The 14,216-nt window shown below is 39.4% G+C and overlaps 1 protein-coding gene across 1 annotated transcript in view; it reads left to right on the forward strand.

The window, feature by feature from the left end:
* LOC122802225 (coagulation factor VII-like) overlaps positions 1–14,216 on the forward strand; it is a 794,227-nt gene that overhangs the window by 361,678 nt on the left and 418,333 nt on the right. The window contains exon 7 of the mRNA XM_044071885.1: positions 2,678–2,798. Coding sequence (XP_043927820.1) covers positions 2,678–2,798 — 121 coding nt within the window. The remainder of the gene's footprint in view (positions 1–2,677; positions 2,799–14,216) is intronic.

Genomic DNA, 14,216 nt, shown 5'->3' on the forward strand with positions numbered 1-14,216 from the left:
ACCTGGCGGTGTAAACCTTGGCTCTAGATGATTATCACTGTTGAAGTGACTCCCCGACCCCATGTGCAAAAATGGCAAAAAGGGGTTGAGGATGGATGGATGGCTCTATACACACACACACACACACACACACACACACACACACACACACACACACACACACACACACACACAATATAGGGCACATCTATCATCAAACATCAAACACTTACAATACTGAGCAACCAATGAATGATAATTTTAGACTGAATCTAAAATGATCAAAAACAACACAAATGAAATGATTGGAGCAAGCCTCTGCATGCCCACATCCTTTGCCAATCATATATACCAGCTCTGAGATCGTACAACAGTGTGGTAAGGGTAGATTTCCTTACCCCTCTAACCTAATATCATATACGACAGACTGCTGGCAAAAAGTCCACTGTAAACAAGATTCTCTCATGAGCATTCACTGTTATTTGCAGCCTGATAAAGCATTCACTCGTGAGTGTTCACTGTTTCAATCTACAACCATACACACACACACACACACACACACACACACACACACACACACACACACACACACACACACACACACACACACACATACATAGAAAAAGCGAGAGAGAGAGAGAGATAGCAAAGGATAATAGAGTTACACAGGAAAACCCATTTAGTAAAACTAGAAGAAAGATTCAGCCATGCAAGGGCCTTCACTGTGTAATACCTTGAACTTCATGTAATGGAGGCCCATGGAATACAGTATATGAAAATAGCCATCTAATGACATATTAGTGTTTAAGCTACAGGCTTCCGACTACCCATGGATTTTTACTCTTAAATGTTTAAGTCTTTATGGTTATATTCAAGCCAATTACAGAGAGAAACACCATGTGTATATATAGACAATGAAAAACTTCTTTAATTGAGCTTACATTACTGCATTTTTTGTGAATGGGGTGGGTATGCAGCATGTTGGCATAGGCATTTGTGGGTAACAAATGGCTTTCTATTCTCCAAATGTGGCATAGCTATGGAATATATACATTTGTTAAAAAATACTCATACATGTCAAGAAACAGTGCCCACAAAAAGTATTACAATGGATGTGATACCATCTACATAAAATGCTTTCCTATAGAAGTTTAGCAATTAACGGCAGTGTCATTAACATACAGGTAGTACCTTCCAAGCAAATCTTCGACTTCATCATATGCATGCCAGGGTGGTATAGTTATGTACAAGTTGAACACAGACCTAAAATGTGATACAGCGCAACAGATGTGCCATAAAATAATAGGTATACCTTGATATCAGGCAGCTGCAGCATTCCCCATGCAGAGGTAATCCCATATATGTAACCATATCAGAATACTATTGGCTGTCATGTTTTCCATTTCAGAACTATGTAACAATAAGGAACCTCATTATCATGCACTGTTTCAGATTTTCAGAAATTGTTAAAACATAGTGCCAGTGTCTGACAACCTCTGTTTGTAAACGTCTTTTTTTTTGTTTTTTTTCCTTTTCCAGGCAGACTAAAAATGGTTAAGTTCTGTACCTCAACAACAAACTGGAATAAATAAAAATAAACTTAGTGAGATAAAATCCACAAGCATTTCACATGAAGTCAACTCTGTTGGTGTAGAAAAATAATGACTTTACAATGATCCCTGCATCCTATTTTCAATTAGTAGCTGAAGTACCTATAATAACTGAAGGGGAAGGGAGAAATGGAGTGGCTCTGTCTGCTCATCCCTGTTCAGGAGAGGCAGAGGATGACATGCTGCTGTGATACAGGCCATTCTTGAAGCTTCAGTGAAGCCCAGACTAGAAGGAAGTGCAGGCTATAAGGGAGGCAGAATGAACGCACCTAAAGAGATGGTCATGGCTACCTGCACAACATGAAATTCAGAATAATGCTAGCATATTGGGGATCGGGCATCCCTTTACTGTGTCAATCCATCCTCTGTGAAAACAATATCAGCTCTAAATCTCACTGCTTTTTGCTCTGTTTCTACCATTCTATACCTAACTCAAACAATAAGCATTTTTTTTTTACTGAGGCAAAACACTCTGCACTCCTGACCTTATATAAGCCAACACCAAATTCGCACAAACATGAAGAAGACATAAATCTCCCAAAACAAGGGAATCAATGCCAAAGTGCACAGAAATCACACCTGCAGTAATTTCCTTTTGAAAACATTAACTGTCTTTATGTTCCTCTGCATCTTCTGATTCTAGTGCATAATGCTCAGTGAATTTGATCTTGGGTACCAGTGTACATACTGTTTCAGTTATTGTGGAGGCAGTGGTCGAAAATATTCAGCTTTTTAGTTTTCTGTCTTTTTTATGCAATTCCAGATTGTATGCATATGAGGAAGAGATTGTTTGAGGGAAGAATTTCCAAACATACAAATGAAAGGAAACTTGTCTCCGTTAAAAAATGTTTATTTTTGCTTTTTGTTACTGGTTGAGACTTGATTTGTTTTATCTGGTTGAAGTTTTAGCTGAAGCTATCTCATGGAGATGTAGTGGAACCAGTATGACTTATATATCAATGTATTGGTAATAATAGGACAAAGAAGGAGGAAGACTGTATTTCCTGAAAATTGCTTTAATTAACATTCACATTTTTATTTTATGTATGATATATTAGAACAAACTAATTAATTATATTCAATTTCAGGCACTTCTGACATACAAGGGTGCACCGTTCTGTGGTGGTATTCTGGTTTCTCCAAAGTGGGTGATAACTGCAGCACACTGTTTAGTACAAAAAGATAAAAAGAATTTGCATGTAATTCTTGGTAAGTACAGGCATCATTACAAAAATTCATGCATGGTAAAATTGGTAACAAACTAAAGCAAGGTAAATGAACATGTTACATTTTACTGACACCTTTTAGAAGATCAGTAATTGCCTTATGTGGTCCTAACATTTTTTCATGCTTCAACAAACATAGCACTACATTACAAATTATATAATGACCTTTTCTTTGTCTGGGCCTACTGCGTAATACAAAATTTTATGTAATGACAAAAATTCAATGTGATCTGTGTATTGTGTCAAATCTGTTTTGATTTAGTCTACCATTCACCTAGACAAGCTTAGACATATTTGTTTATGTCTTACAATTACCAGCCATGTACCAGATAAGATGGCAGACACTGATATTGCCAACAAACTAATGTTCTCAATATTCTTCTTACAGAATTTCCTTAGAATTATAGATAATGAAACCAGCAACCAGTTCATGCATACGCATGCTATATATGTCTCTGTACATATGTATATATATATGTATAGGGTCTATATCACATAGTCAAAGTTTTATAACTTCGAACACGAAATGTACGAACCATTCCGTTCGAAGTTACAAAACTATGACTATGAATAAAAAAAAAAAAAAAAAAAAAAAAATAAACCATTGTAAATAGGGAAGCAAGCTCCCCTGCACCCCCCACACCTCCCACACCCCCAGCTACTTAAATATGCCAACTCAGAGATCACACCTCATTCAACAAAATGGAAACCTTGCCTTACGAAGATTTCCATTGAAATGCTCGAGCTTGTACAAGTTCGAACTTATGGTCTCGACCATATAAGGTTCGAACTTGTACAAGTTCAACTATGTGACAGGAACCCATATGTATATGCATACAGTATGTGTATATGTGCATATTATACAGTATACATCTAAATATATATATATATTTTATATATATATATATATATATATATATATATATATATATATATATATGGGTCTACTTTGTTTCGTTGAATCTCATTTCACTGAATTTCATTTCACCCCGACCACATCGCTGAAAACTCAAATTACTGAAAACACATTTCACTGAATCTCATTTCAGTGAACTGCAGTTAGTATATATGGCACTGTGTAGAGTACTGTAAGGCAAGTAAAAGGTATATGCCCTTTTCCCCCCTGAAGTGCAATCCTATATTAAGTATATATAGTTAGCGAGGTGTGGAGGATACAGGCCCCCACATTGGGGTGGTGTTGTATTTTAACAAAAACTTCAAAACAATGCATTTTAAACAATAGGCATGCATAGTTACAATACCAATGATTAACTATCTCCAAAAAAAAATATGTACTCAAAATAACTGGGGGGCTACCCTCTCACCCCCCCAACTATATATACTAACTCCAGGATCTCACTACAGTGGGGAAAAAGGCATATACCTTTTACTTGTCTTGCAGTACTCTACACAGTGCCATATATATACTAACTGCAATTCAGTGAAATGAGATTCAATGAAATGAGTTTTCAGTCATTTTAGTTTTCAGCGATGCGGTCAGGGTGAAATGAAATTCAGTGAAATGAGACTCAACTAAATAAAGTAGACCCATATATATATATATATATATATATATATATATATATATATATATATATATATGTGTGTGTGTGTGTGTGTGTGTGTGTGTGTATATAGATATATATATGTATATATATATATATATATATATATATACACACACACACACACACACACACACACATACACACACACACACACACACACACACACACACACACACACTCACACAAGTGCACATGGACATGTACGTGCACGCACACACATACACAAGTGTGTGCATGCATAAACACACACACACACACACACACACACACACACACACACACACACACACACACACACACACACACACACACACACACAGACACACACACAATTTTTGTGATGAACAGTGTTAGATCCCAGATACATAGCTTGTTGATGTCCCTTCAAACTATTACTACAAGTCATGTTTGAAATATAAAACTTTGATTTTCTTCTGCTTTTATTTGTTGCAAAAAGGTGCAGTATGAGTAGTAAACAAATTTAGAGAAGTTGTAAGGATAACGCTCAAATTCTTTATCCAGTAAAGTTTTTTTTTTTTTGAGGTACTTTTCATGTAGCCATTAGCCCTTGACTTTTAATCACCGATGTACACTAGCTGACTGGGTAAATCTGTGTATCATTTTCCTAAAGCCGAGTTATAAATGATTAAGATCATGAATAGTGCCTAACAAAGTAGTATGTGTGATTGTGTGTGTGTGTGTGTGTGTGTGTGTGTGTGTGTGTACATATGGCTGTGTGCATCTCCATTCATGTATCTGTGCACCTATGTGAATTAAATGTATGTGTACTTTGTTGTGTGTATGTTACTGTGATATGGAATGGAGCTCAGTGTATGAAAAAGCCAAACAGTGGTTAGTGGTGTCTGTTTTTGGCTGTTTCCCCCCCTAAAACAAATCTTACTCATTGTGAAGTATTTAGTAGGGGATAAGGTGGCAGTTTGTTCTGCCATTTTTTTGTTGTTAAAGCAGAATGCATTGCACACAAAGCAACAGACTTAAGCAATGAGGTGTATGTAATTCTGAATTTTAATGTAAGAAGTAAAATAATTTGCAGGCTTGGGTTACTTGGTGATACGTAGTACTTGTCTTCATGCACCATTTCTACTGCATCTAACCTAATAGTTGGTGCCACACAAAACTACCATGGATATACACCTCTGACTGCTAATATGTTAAATTACATTGTGATACTATATGTGGGTATAAGTGTCATGGTAAAAGTGTAGACAAGGATGATTGGCCTGTATTTTACATTCTCCCTTACAACTGCCAGAAAGACTGCCAGGGGGAATTAATAAAGTCTACACTGTCGTTTCTCACTATGCGTGTATCTTGGCGTGATGCAAACATGGCTGTGGAAAGTTTTAGATTCACTAAGCTCCATGTAGCAATGCGCACCCCCACTTAAACAAGATAAACATTGTGCCATGCTAATTAGCCAATTATTTGCTAATCAACCTATTGAACACAGTGGAGCTATTCAGCAAACTATAAAGCAACCTTGTAGACTCTCTGCTGGTGTTCCCAGTGAATTCCAAATTTTTTTGTATACAGCCACAGAAAGGAGTCTACACTGATAGAAAAATAAACTGTAAAATGTGTGACATTTGTACAGAACTGACCCTAATATGTGACAACAAGCTGGGTACAACAAAAGAGGAGTAACAAAAAATATAAATCTTTTTTCCCTTTGTGTCAGAACAGAAATGCAGCTTTGCACCCCCACCCCCAAAGGAACAGTGCACATTGCAGACCATACCTGTCAACCTCAAAGGGGCAAGAAATCTGGACAGTCAAAATAAAGGGGGAAAAAGACCCAAAAATAGTGACAATTCTTAAATATTGCTCTTACAAACTTAGAAATTTGATAGAATAACAGTTTTTTGTTAGCATGAATTTTCCGAAGGTTACGGAATCTGAAACGCAAATGTCTGCCATTATTTTCTGACTTCAGTCTTTAATGACTGGACAATGTTTTGCCAGAAAATCACTTATCCGTGTAAAAAGCAGTAGTCTTCTTTTTAGATTTTTCCCAAAGTAATATCTTCCATTTTGTGTTCAACATTTGGCTCACCTTCAGTTTCCCTAGCTACACAGTTGCCAAAGGTGTAGACTCAGGGCTGCCAGTTCTTTGAAGATGGAAATGAGGTCTGAACTCATTAGAATTGCTGAATCCCAAAAAAATGGATCCATGCAGGGATGTAAACATCATGTCATCATCATCAAGGGTCTAGGGAACTACTAAAGGGGAGATGAATACCGCACAACGTGGCTGGGCTAATATATGCCTTCGGGTAGATAGCCCAGTGCCAACCTATGAACCTATGAACCTATGTAGGCACAGCCTCAGTGTCTGTGTTTACTGGATGGCAACTGTGAATGTTTTTCATCTGGGGGATGTCGGGTTAGATTTACAAAGTATTTCATGTAGGTCTGTCAAGGTTGGAAATGCAAGTAAGCTGCACACAATTCTCAGGTTCTGTTTATCCTACATCCTCTTCATTTGTTGGCAAATTGTGTTTTCTCTGTCAATTTTTAAGTTTATGTTTGTATTTTTTTTTTTTTTGCTGTGTTTGTAAGAGGAATGCTATGTTTATCTTGTCTGCCTGGCGTTGCATGCCAGGCAAAAGGGAGAACTTAAGAATGATTAGTAAATAAGGGAATGTCATGCATCTATTCCAGTGTCAACAATGCTAAACTTTGACAGTTAGTACTGAGTCTAGGATACACTCCTGCTGCTTAACTGACTTTGTAGCAGTATGCATTAATGCCAGATGGTACTTGGTTCAAATACAGGTGTATCTAATACTTGAAAATACTTTTCATTGCAGAGTGATAATGCAATGACATGTTTTTTTATACTAGATATGTTGTTGTGTATTTGCATAGCACAGCTATGTTAAGTAGCTTTGCGTGTGGGGTAAATGCAACTTTTGTTGTCACACACTAACTGGACCAAATTAAGTGTGTCAAGAAGACACATGTACAAAATGGAGAGCTATATATGGGATGATTTTTTTTTTTGTAAGACAGGTGCCCATTTTCTTTCTTTAGAAGAAAGAGAGAGGAATGTTGGGAAAGGAACGTAAGTATGCCTGGGTCTGCTAAGTTGGGTAGGTGAAGAAGCAATTGCAGACAGACAAGACAAATAAGACAAGATACAGGGATGATGATGGAAACAAGAGGTCGGTGTACACCATGAATAGGGTAAGGGTGCTGACATCCCGAACCCATGGATGTCAAGCTGGTTGACAGTGAAAATTGAGTCCTCACCCACAGGACTGTCATCACTGTCACCTCACACCACCACTGACTAGAATGCTAGATGTCTGCTTCTCCTCCTCCTGAACTTACATAAAATGAGGGACAGCAACCCCCTCCATCCAAAGTAGGAATGTACCAACAGTGCATAGCAGAACCCTACACACCATCCCTGGTAGTTCAGCATGGGTGGTAAACTCACAACCACTGCCACTGCTCCTAGAGGGAACCACTGGCTTATTCTCCATGGCAGAACTACCTGAAGGGGTAGGTAGTGCAGGGGCAGCAGATGTGATGCTGTCAAGTGGGCTTCCTGAAATGCTGGGCAATGATGGAGTGGCCGGTGGAGTGGGGGCAGGTGGATCCTGTGGAGTCAGCCTACCCTGTGTGCTCTGGTGTATTTCATAATGTGGTACACATGGATGACATGGGTACATTTATACAATACATAATAAAAAAAAAAAATGAAAAGAGATAAGGGTTGGGCTGAGAGAAAAAAAGATACAATTAGTACATTCATATGTAAAATATTATGCATTAGTACATTTATTTGACTCTATTATCTTAACCTTTACTCTTAAGATTACCACCCCTAACAGACAACTTATTACTTTTAAGACTAGCAGATCCTAACAGATGCACACTATACTACAGATTGCAGCAAGTACTGCTTTATGAGTGCATATATTGCACATGTGTGTGTTCCAGTTATCAAGATTACAGTTACAGCAGAGCACATGTGCCACTGGTTTAGAGCTTTTACTTTAAACCTTTAAGTTACACATAACTGAAGAATTAACAGATTGTATTGTTGGGAAATGTGGCATTTGAACCCACCCACCTCTAACTAAAGTCTAATATTGCACTCTTGGTTTGTGCTGCAAACTAATACATGCATACTTGATTTTACAGTTGGAATATGCATGTTCAATTTGATGTGACTGTATACAATTCCAAACAAGCTATTTTTGTTTGTGCTACAGACTAATGCATCCAAACTTGCTTTTACATTTGAGATATATATGCTCAATTTGATACAACTATATACAATACCAAAGTATCTTTAACTTTTAATGGTACAATAGCAGTACTCTTCTTATAGCTTCATAGGTTCATAGGCAGGTACTAGGCTATCGGCCCTAGGGCCTATATAAGCCTAGCCAAAACGTTAACCTGGCTTTTGCCACCCAAGAAAATTATTGTCCTGTACCCCTGTTGAGCAGAGCCACAGAAGTGATCCCTGGGGTGAATTTCTTACTTCCCATCCAGTCATCAAGATTTTTCTTGAAGAGTGCTAATGAGAAGCTTTGTTTGATTCTTCTGTATACAAACCACATGCTCCCTCATCCTCACCAGTCTAGCAGCATGGGTCCTAATATTGCAATCCCTCTTAGATTCAGCTGTGGAAAAAAAACAGAACAGAATACCATTATGAATACCAATCTTGCCAATGTTCAGCTTTTAAGACTTACCAGTCCTCTACGTAGTTGATACTTACACATCTGTGGGATGCCCCCTGTTGTAAACTCCTTAATCTAAGCATCAAGGGTACCACTCTTTCTCCTCCAGAGATCACTGTAATGATGTCTGCACTGTTCAACAGTGTGGAGGATACTGGTGGCACTGGTCACAGCCAGAGCCAAACTATGCCAAGCCTGTGTCTTAAACTGGCAAAACAGTCCCCTTGCACCAGCCCGGTACTGTGTTCTTTCACTAGAAGTCCAACAAAAGTCATGGAATCCTGGACACCCCATCTCTGAGCCTTAAATCTCAGACCATCTCCATGGATGCCTGCCATGTGTACTACAGATCAAGAGCAATGGAGGCCGAAGATTTCCTGCCAATTTCCAGAAATGCTGTCTCCATATTCATAAAGGATATGCACACCTTCAGACCAGTAGCCCAGCATAATGCATCAGAGATACTTCAGGTACAACTAACAGTGGGTAAGACAGCGATTCAGATCACAGCCTGCTATAGGTCCCCAACCATGCCCCAAGAATCTCATTCCATGTTCTTAAGCATCCTGAAAACTATTAGGGTCGAACCCAACACTCTCATACTGGGTGACTTCAACTACCCCTCCATCAACTGGGAAAACTACTAATGCACCAATACACTTGCTTCATGGAATTCATTAATTCCAATGAGCTGGACCAGCTCATTCTTACCCCACTAGAGGAAGCAACATATTTGTCCTGGTTATTACTAACATGGGCAACTGTAGCTCAACACCAGTAGTCAATTCCTCTCTGGTTAGATCTGACCACAAACTAATTACCATGGAAATCCACATCTCACCCACACCACCAGCAAAGGTAGCCACCATGAAAAACTTCTCCAAAGTTCCTAAAAACAGAGGTGGCTAACTTCACAGCACCCATGAAAATGGAAAATAGGTGCATGACCGCCAAATCACACACCAATGCACTGTATGAACATGTACATAAATGCGTGGAACTAGCCATACCCAACAGAACCAAGATGATCTCCTCCTAAAAAAGGAAGCCAGTCTGATGGTCCCCTGCCATTAACAAACTCTACAACAGAAGGAAGAAACTGTTGCAGAAAAAGGTGAAGTCCCAAGACTGGAAAACCTCCATTATTAGCCCCAACAAAAAGTTGAGATCCCTCATCAAAACCTCTAAAGATAGCTATGAAGGCAGAATTGTGGCAGACACTAAAAATAACCGCAAAGCCTTCTACAATTATATCATAAATCCTGATGGCAATACCCAGATTTGCTCTGAGTTACTGCACAATGGTACCTCCTATACTGAGCCAATAGATATTGCCAACATACTGGCCGACAGATTCAATGCCAACTTTACCCCTCTCTCCCCCCTAAAGGACCAATCACAATATCAGAAGAATGCCAGGCAGCCAGTATTACTGCAGCACAGGTTACAGCTGCATTATCCAAGGCCAAGAATACAACTTCCATGGGACCTAACAATATCCCAGGGTTTATTCTACATGAAATACAAAGTGAACTGGTACCACACCTGTGTGCCCTGTTCAATCACAGCCTCACCTCAGGCTTTGTCCCTACAGAATGGCGCACTGCTACAGTCATCCCTCTCCATAAAGGGGGAGGGACTACAGAATCGCCCCATTAGCCTGATGACTCTGATATGTAAAGGCTACGGAGTGCATCATCATGGTCCTAATTAACAAGGATATAGGGAATCTCCAAACTCTGGATCCCATGTAATTTTATTTTATGAAGGATAGATCATGCCTGCTCAACCTGGTTTACTTCTTTGAATCAGTCACCTGAGCTGCGGATGAGGGCAAGGCAGTCCATACAGCCTACCTCGATCTGGCCAAGGCCTTTGATACCATTCCCCACTCAGGAATTATTGATAGACTCACCAAACTAGGCATCAACCCCTATATCACTAGGTGGGTTGCAAACTGCCTCACAAATAGAACCACAGTGTGAAAGTAGCAGACTCCAAGTCAGACTGCCGACCAGTCACCAGTAGAGTCCCACAGTGATTGGTCCTGGGTCCTCTCCTGTTTGGCATCTACTTCTCAAAAGTTCAGGCCAACATGGAGGGATTCTGGCTTACCAAGTTCACTGACAATTGCAAGCTGGGAGCTGTTATTCACTCCCCAAGTGATGTAGACATCCTACAGAAAGGCATCACTGAGACCAATGACTGGTGTCAAAACCATGGCCTTAAGCTTAATGCCAAAAAATGCATCATCATTCCCTTTGGGAAAAACTCAATTCCCACTAATTACCACATTGACGGTAGCCCACTGAACACTGAAGGCATTATAAGAGATCTAGGGACACAGGTTGACAGCAAGCACTCCTTTGACCACCACATTGCCACTGTGGTCAGAAAGTCCTTCTATGTGGCATATCTCATTACCAAGGGTTTTACATCCAGGAAGAAAGAGGTCATCATCTCTCTCTACTCTTCCTCTCATTAGACCAATCATCGAGTATAATGCCCCATTTGGCATGTACCTCACTAAACACCTGCAACAGCTGGAAAGGCCACAAAAGTACCTCACAAAGAGGATCCTAGGCCTTAAACACATGCTCTACATGGACAGACTCAAAAAAAATCCAGCTTTTCTCTGTCTCATGTTGGCTATTAAGAGGCGATTTCTGCTTGACTTACAAAGCCATGTCTGACCCAGTCCTGTTAGAAATGTTACACCTAAAGAAATCCCAATCCCTCTGCACCACACACTCCAGGGACCTCAGCCTCATTACCACAATCAAGAGAACATGCTGGAGGGAAAGGTTCATAAATCAGAGACTGCCCATGCTTTGGAATAAACTTCCCATACATGTCAAACAGAGCACCTCACTGGCCCTTTTAAAGATAAATCTTTATGAGTGAATGGGAAATAGAAAGTTCACCCCGGAGATCACACCAGTGGCTCTACTTGATAGAGGCACCAGGAACTAATGGCAGCATGATGCCAAGGCACTTCTATGGGCTAGGCTTGTAAAGGCTCCAGGGCCATTGGCATAGTACACACCTATGACCCTATGAACCTATTGTGTTTACTGGCAATGTGCACACTGTTTGAAAATGGTGTACACTGTGCACCATCATGCAAAAACTGTGTTCTGGGGTGCTCAGTGGTAAGTTATGCCAACAGTGGCAAGTAGTGCAATTTCAACTTTATTTGATATAAAGGCAGTTGTGTAAGTGTCTTAATCAAATGTGAAGGTCATGCTACTCCAAATAGAAGAAATATGCTTACAGGAACACAGTATACAGTATAAACACATACATTTGATGATAACTGGGCAATACCCAGATGAATAAATAATAAACAACTGACACATTATTAGTGTCTCAGCCCTCATATTTATAAAAATTAGTATCAGCTACACTATATGTCAAGTGTTATAAGTGAGAGTAACTATAATAGAAAGTGGAACAACATTAAAAGTGTATGGAATATACTGTATTCAAACCTAGAACCATGTGTATGGTAGTTCTACACTTACACCTGATGCCACAAGAAGGTTGAAAAACACTTGTCTATGTTGCAGTTCATTGCTATAAACAGTAAGCAGTTAAACAAACTTTGCACACCCTGTGCTAGAACCCCAGACCATCTGAACTCCAGCTCTGCACTTGACTCCTGCTACCACATGATTAGTTACATGATATTCCACATCTTAGTAGTCCTTGTTAAGGTTGTTGCTGTTAAACACAGCATAACTTTGCTTACTGGATTTGTGCAGTGCATAATAGTATTAATTGAATGCATCCAGTTTCTATTTTTAGCTGTCTGGGTCCTGTCTGCTTCCTGGATGGTCCTGTTTGCTCTCTGCTGTGTTTTGCACAAACCAGATAAGCAGAGTCAACTCTGTTTGTGCTAAGTGCAGCATCATGCAAACACAGGTAAAAAATTAAAAAAGGGAGAAGTACTTGAAATGAGGAAACGCAATCTAACATACACACTGCAAAATGGTACTACAAATGAAATATTTCTACATAGGTTTGCATTATAACTCTCACTCCAATGTACCTTCAGAGCAGAGGATGAGTGCCTTATCCTTCTTTGCTACACAAACAGCTTTGCAGCAAAGAACTGAAGTCATTCTTCACACAGCCAACTCTAACAGAATATACACTATCAACCCATAAACTGTTATTTATACATTTATTATATTTATTATATTTGGACATAATGGACTTAGGGATCACACAACCTGTTATGATTATTTCTTGCAAATATACACCGCTGTCTTACCTTTCTGTTCTTCTTGGTCATTCATCAGTTATCTGACCAGTACTCTGAGGCATGTAGTGGGTAAGCCATTCTATATCATTGGCCTTAAAATGTGAGAGGATATTAACTGGGAATAATATGATATTAAGTTGCCAACAACTGAAGTGCAAGTTGCATGGCAAAAACAAGCACTGACTGCTCTTTTAGGGGGAGCAAAGGTGAGTTACTGTTATGGAACATGCAAGGGTACACTATTCTTTCAAAAGGGAGACAAAGCTAAGATACCGTTATGGCACAAACAAGCATAGAATGGACTCTTCTTTCAGGGTGGGGGGCAAAGGTGAGTTACTGCTATGGCACAAACAAGGATATGTTGCTGTTGTTACTCTTCTTGTTTTGCATCCTGCCTGTTGTCTGATCTTGTGATGTTTGTGAATTCTGAGACTGCAATGTTTATCATTGCTTTCTAACTTATCGTTTTAATTATTTCCAGTACAAACGTATGGTGCTAAACTGAAGCCATGCAGTGATCCACCTTTGAGAGGTATTACTGCATGAATCTTTGACGCCTAAAGCCTACTACTTAGTAATGGACACATATAAGCCAAATACATCTCTGCTGTCACATACTAAGGTAATTTTTGTACAAGTCACCCACCTTCAACTTGCTTAGTGTACCAAGTGATGAAATACAAGGACATGCCATAATATTATTAAACAATGCACTCCAGGTTCTGGACTTACCTTATAAATGCAGCAGTTGCCACAGTGTTAGTTCAGGGATGACTGTGTCTGGTGCAAGCAGTACACAACCAATACATGGAGAGGTAAAGCTTGTGTGAGTTGCCTAGCATCAA

This window comes from Protopterus annectens, chromosome 5.part0, assembly GCF_019279795.1.
Source record: "Protopterus annectens isolate FY-2018-M chromosome 5.part0, PAN1.0, whole genome shotgun sequence".
NCBI lineage: Eukaryota > Metazoa > Chordata > Ceratodontiformes > Protopteridae > Protopterus > Protopterus annectens.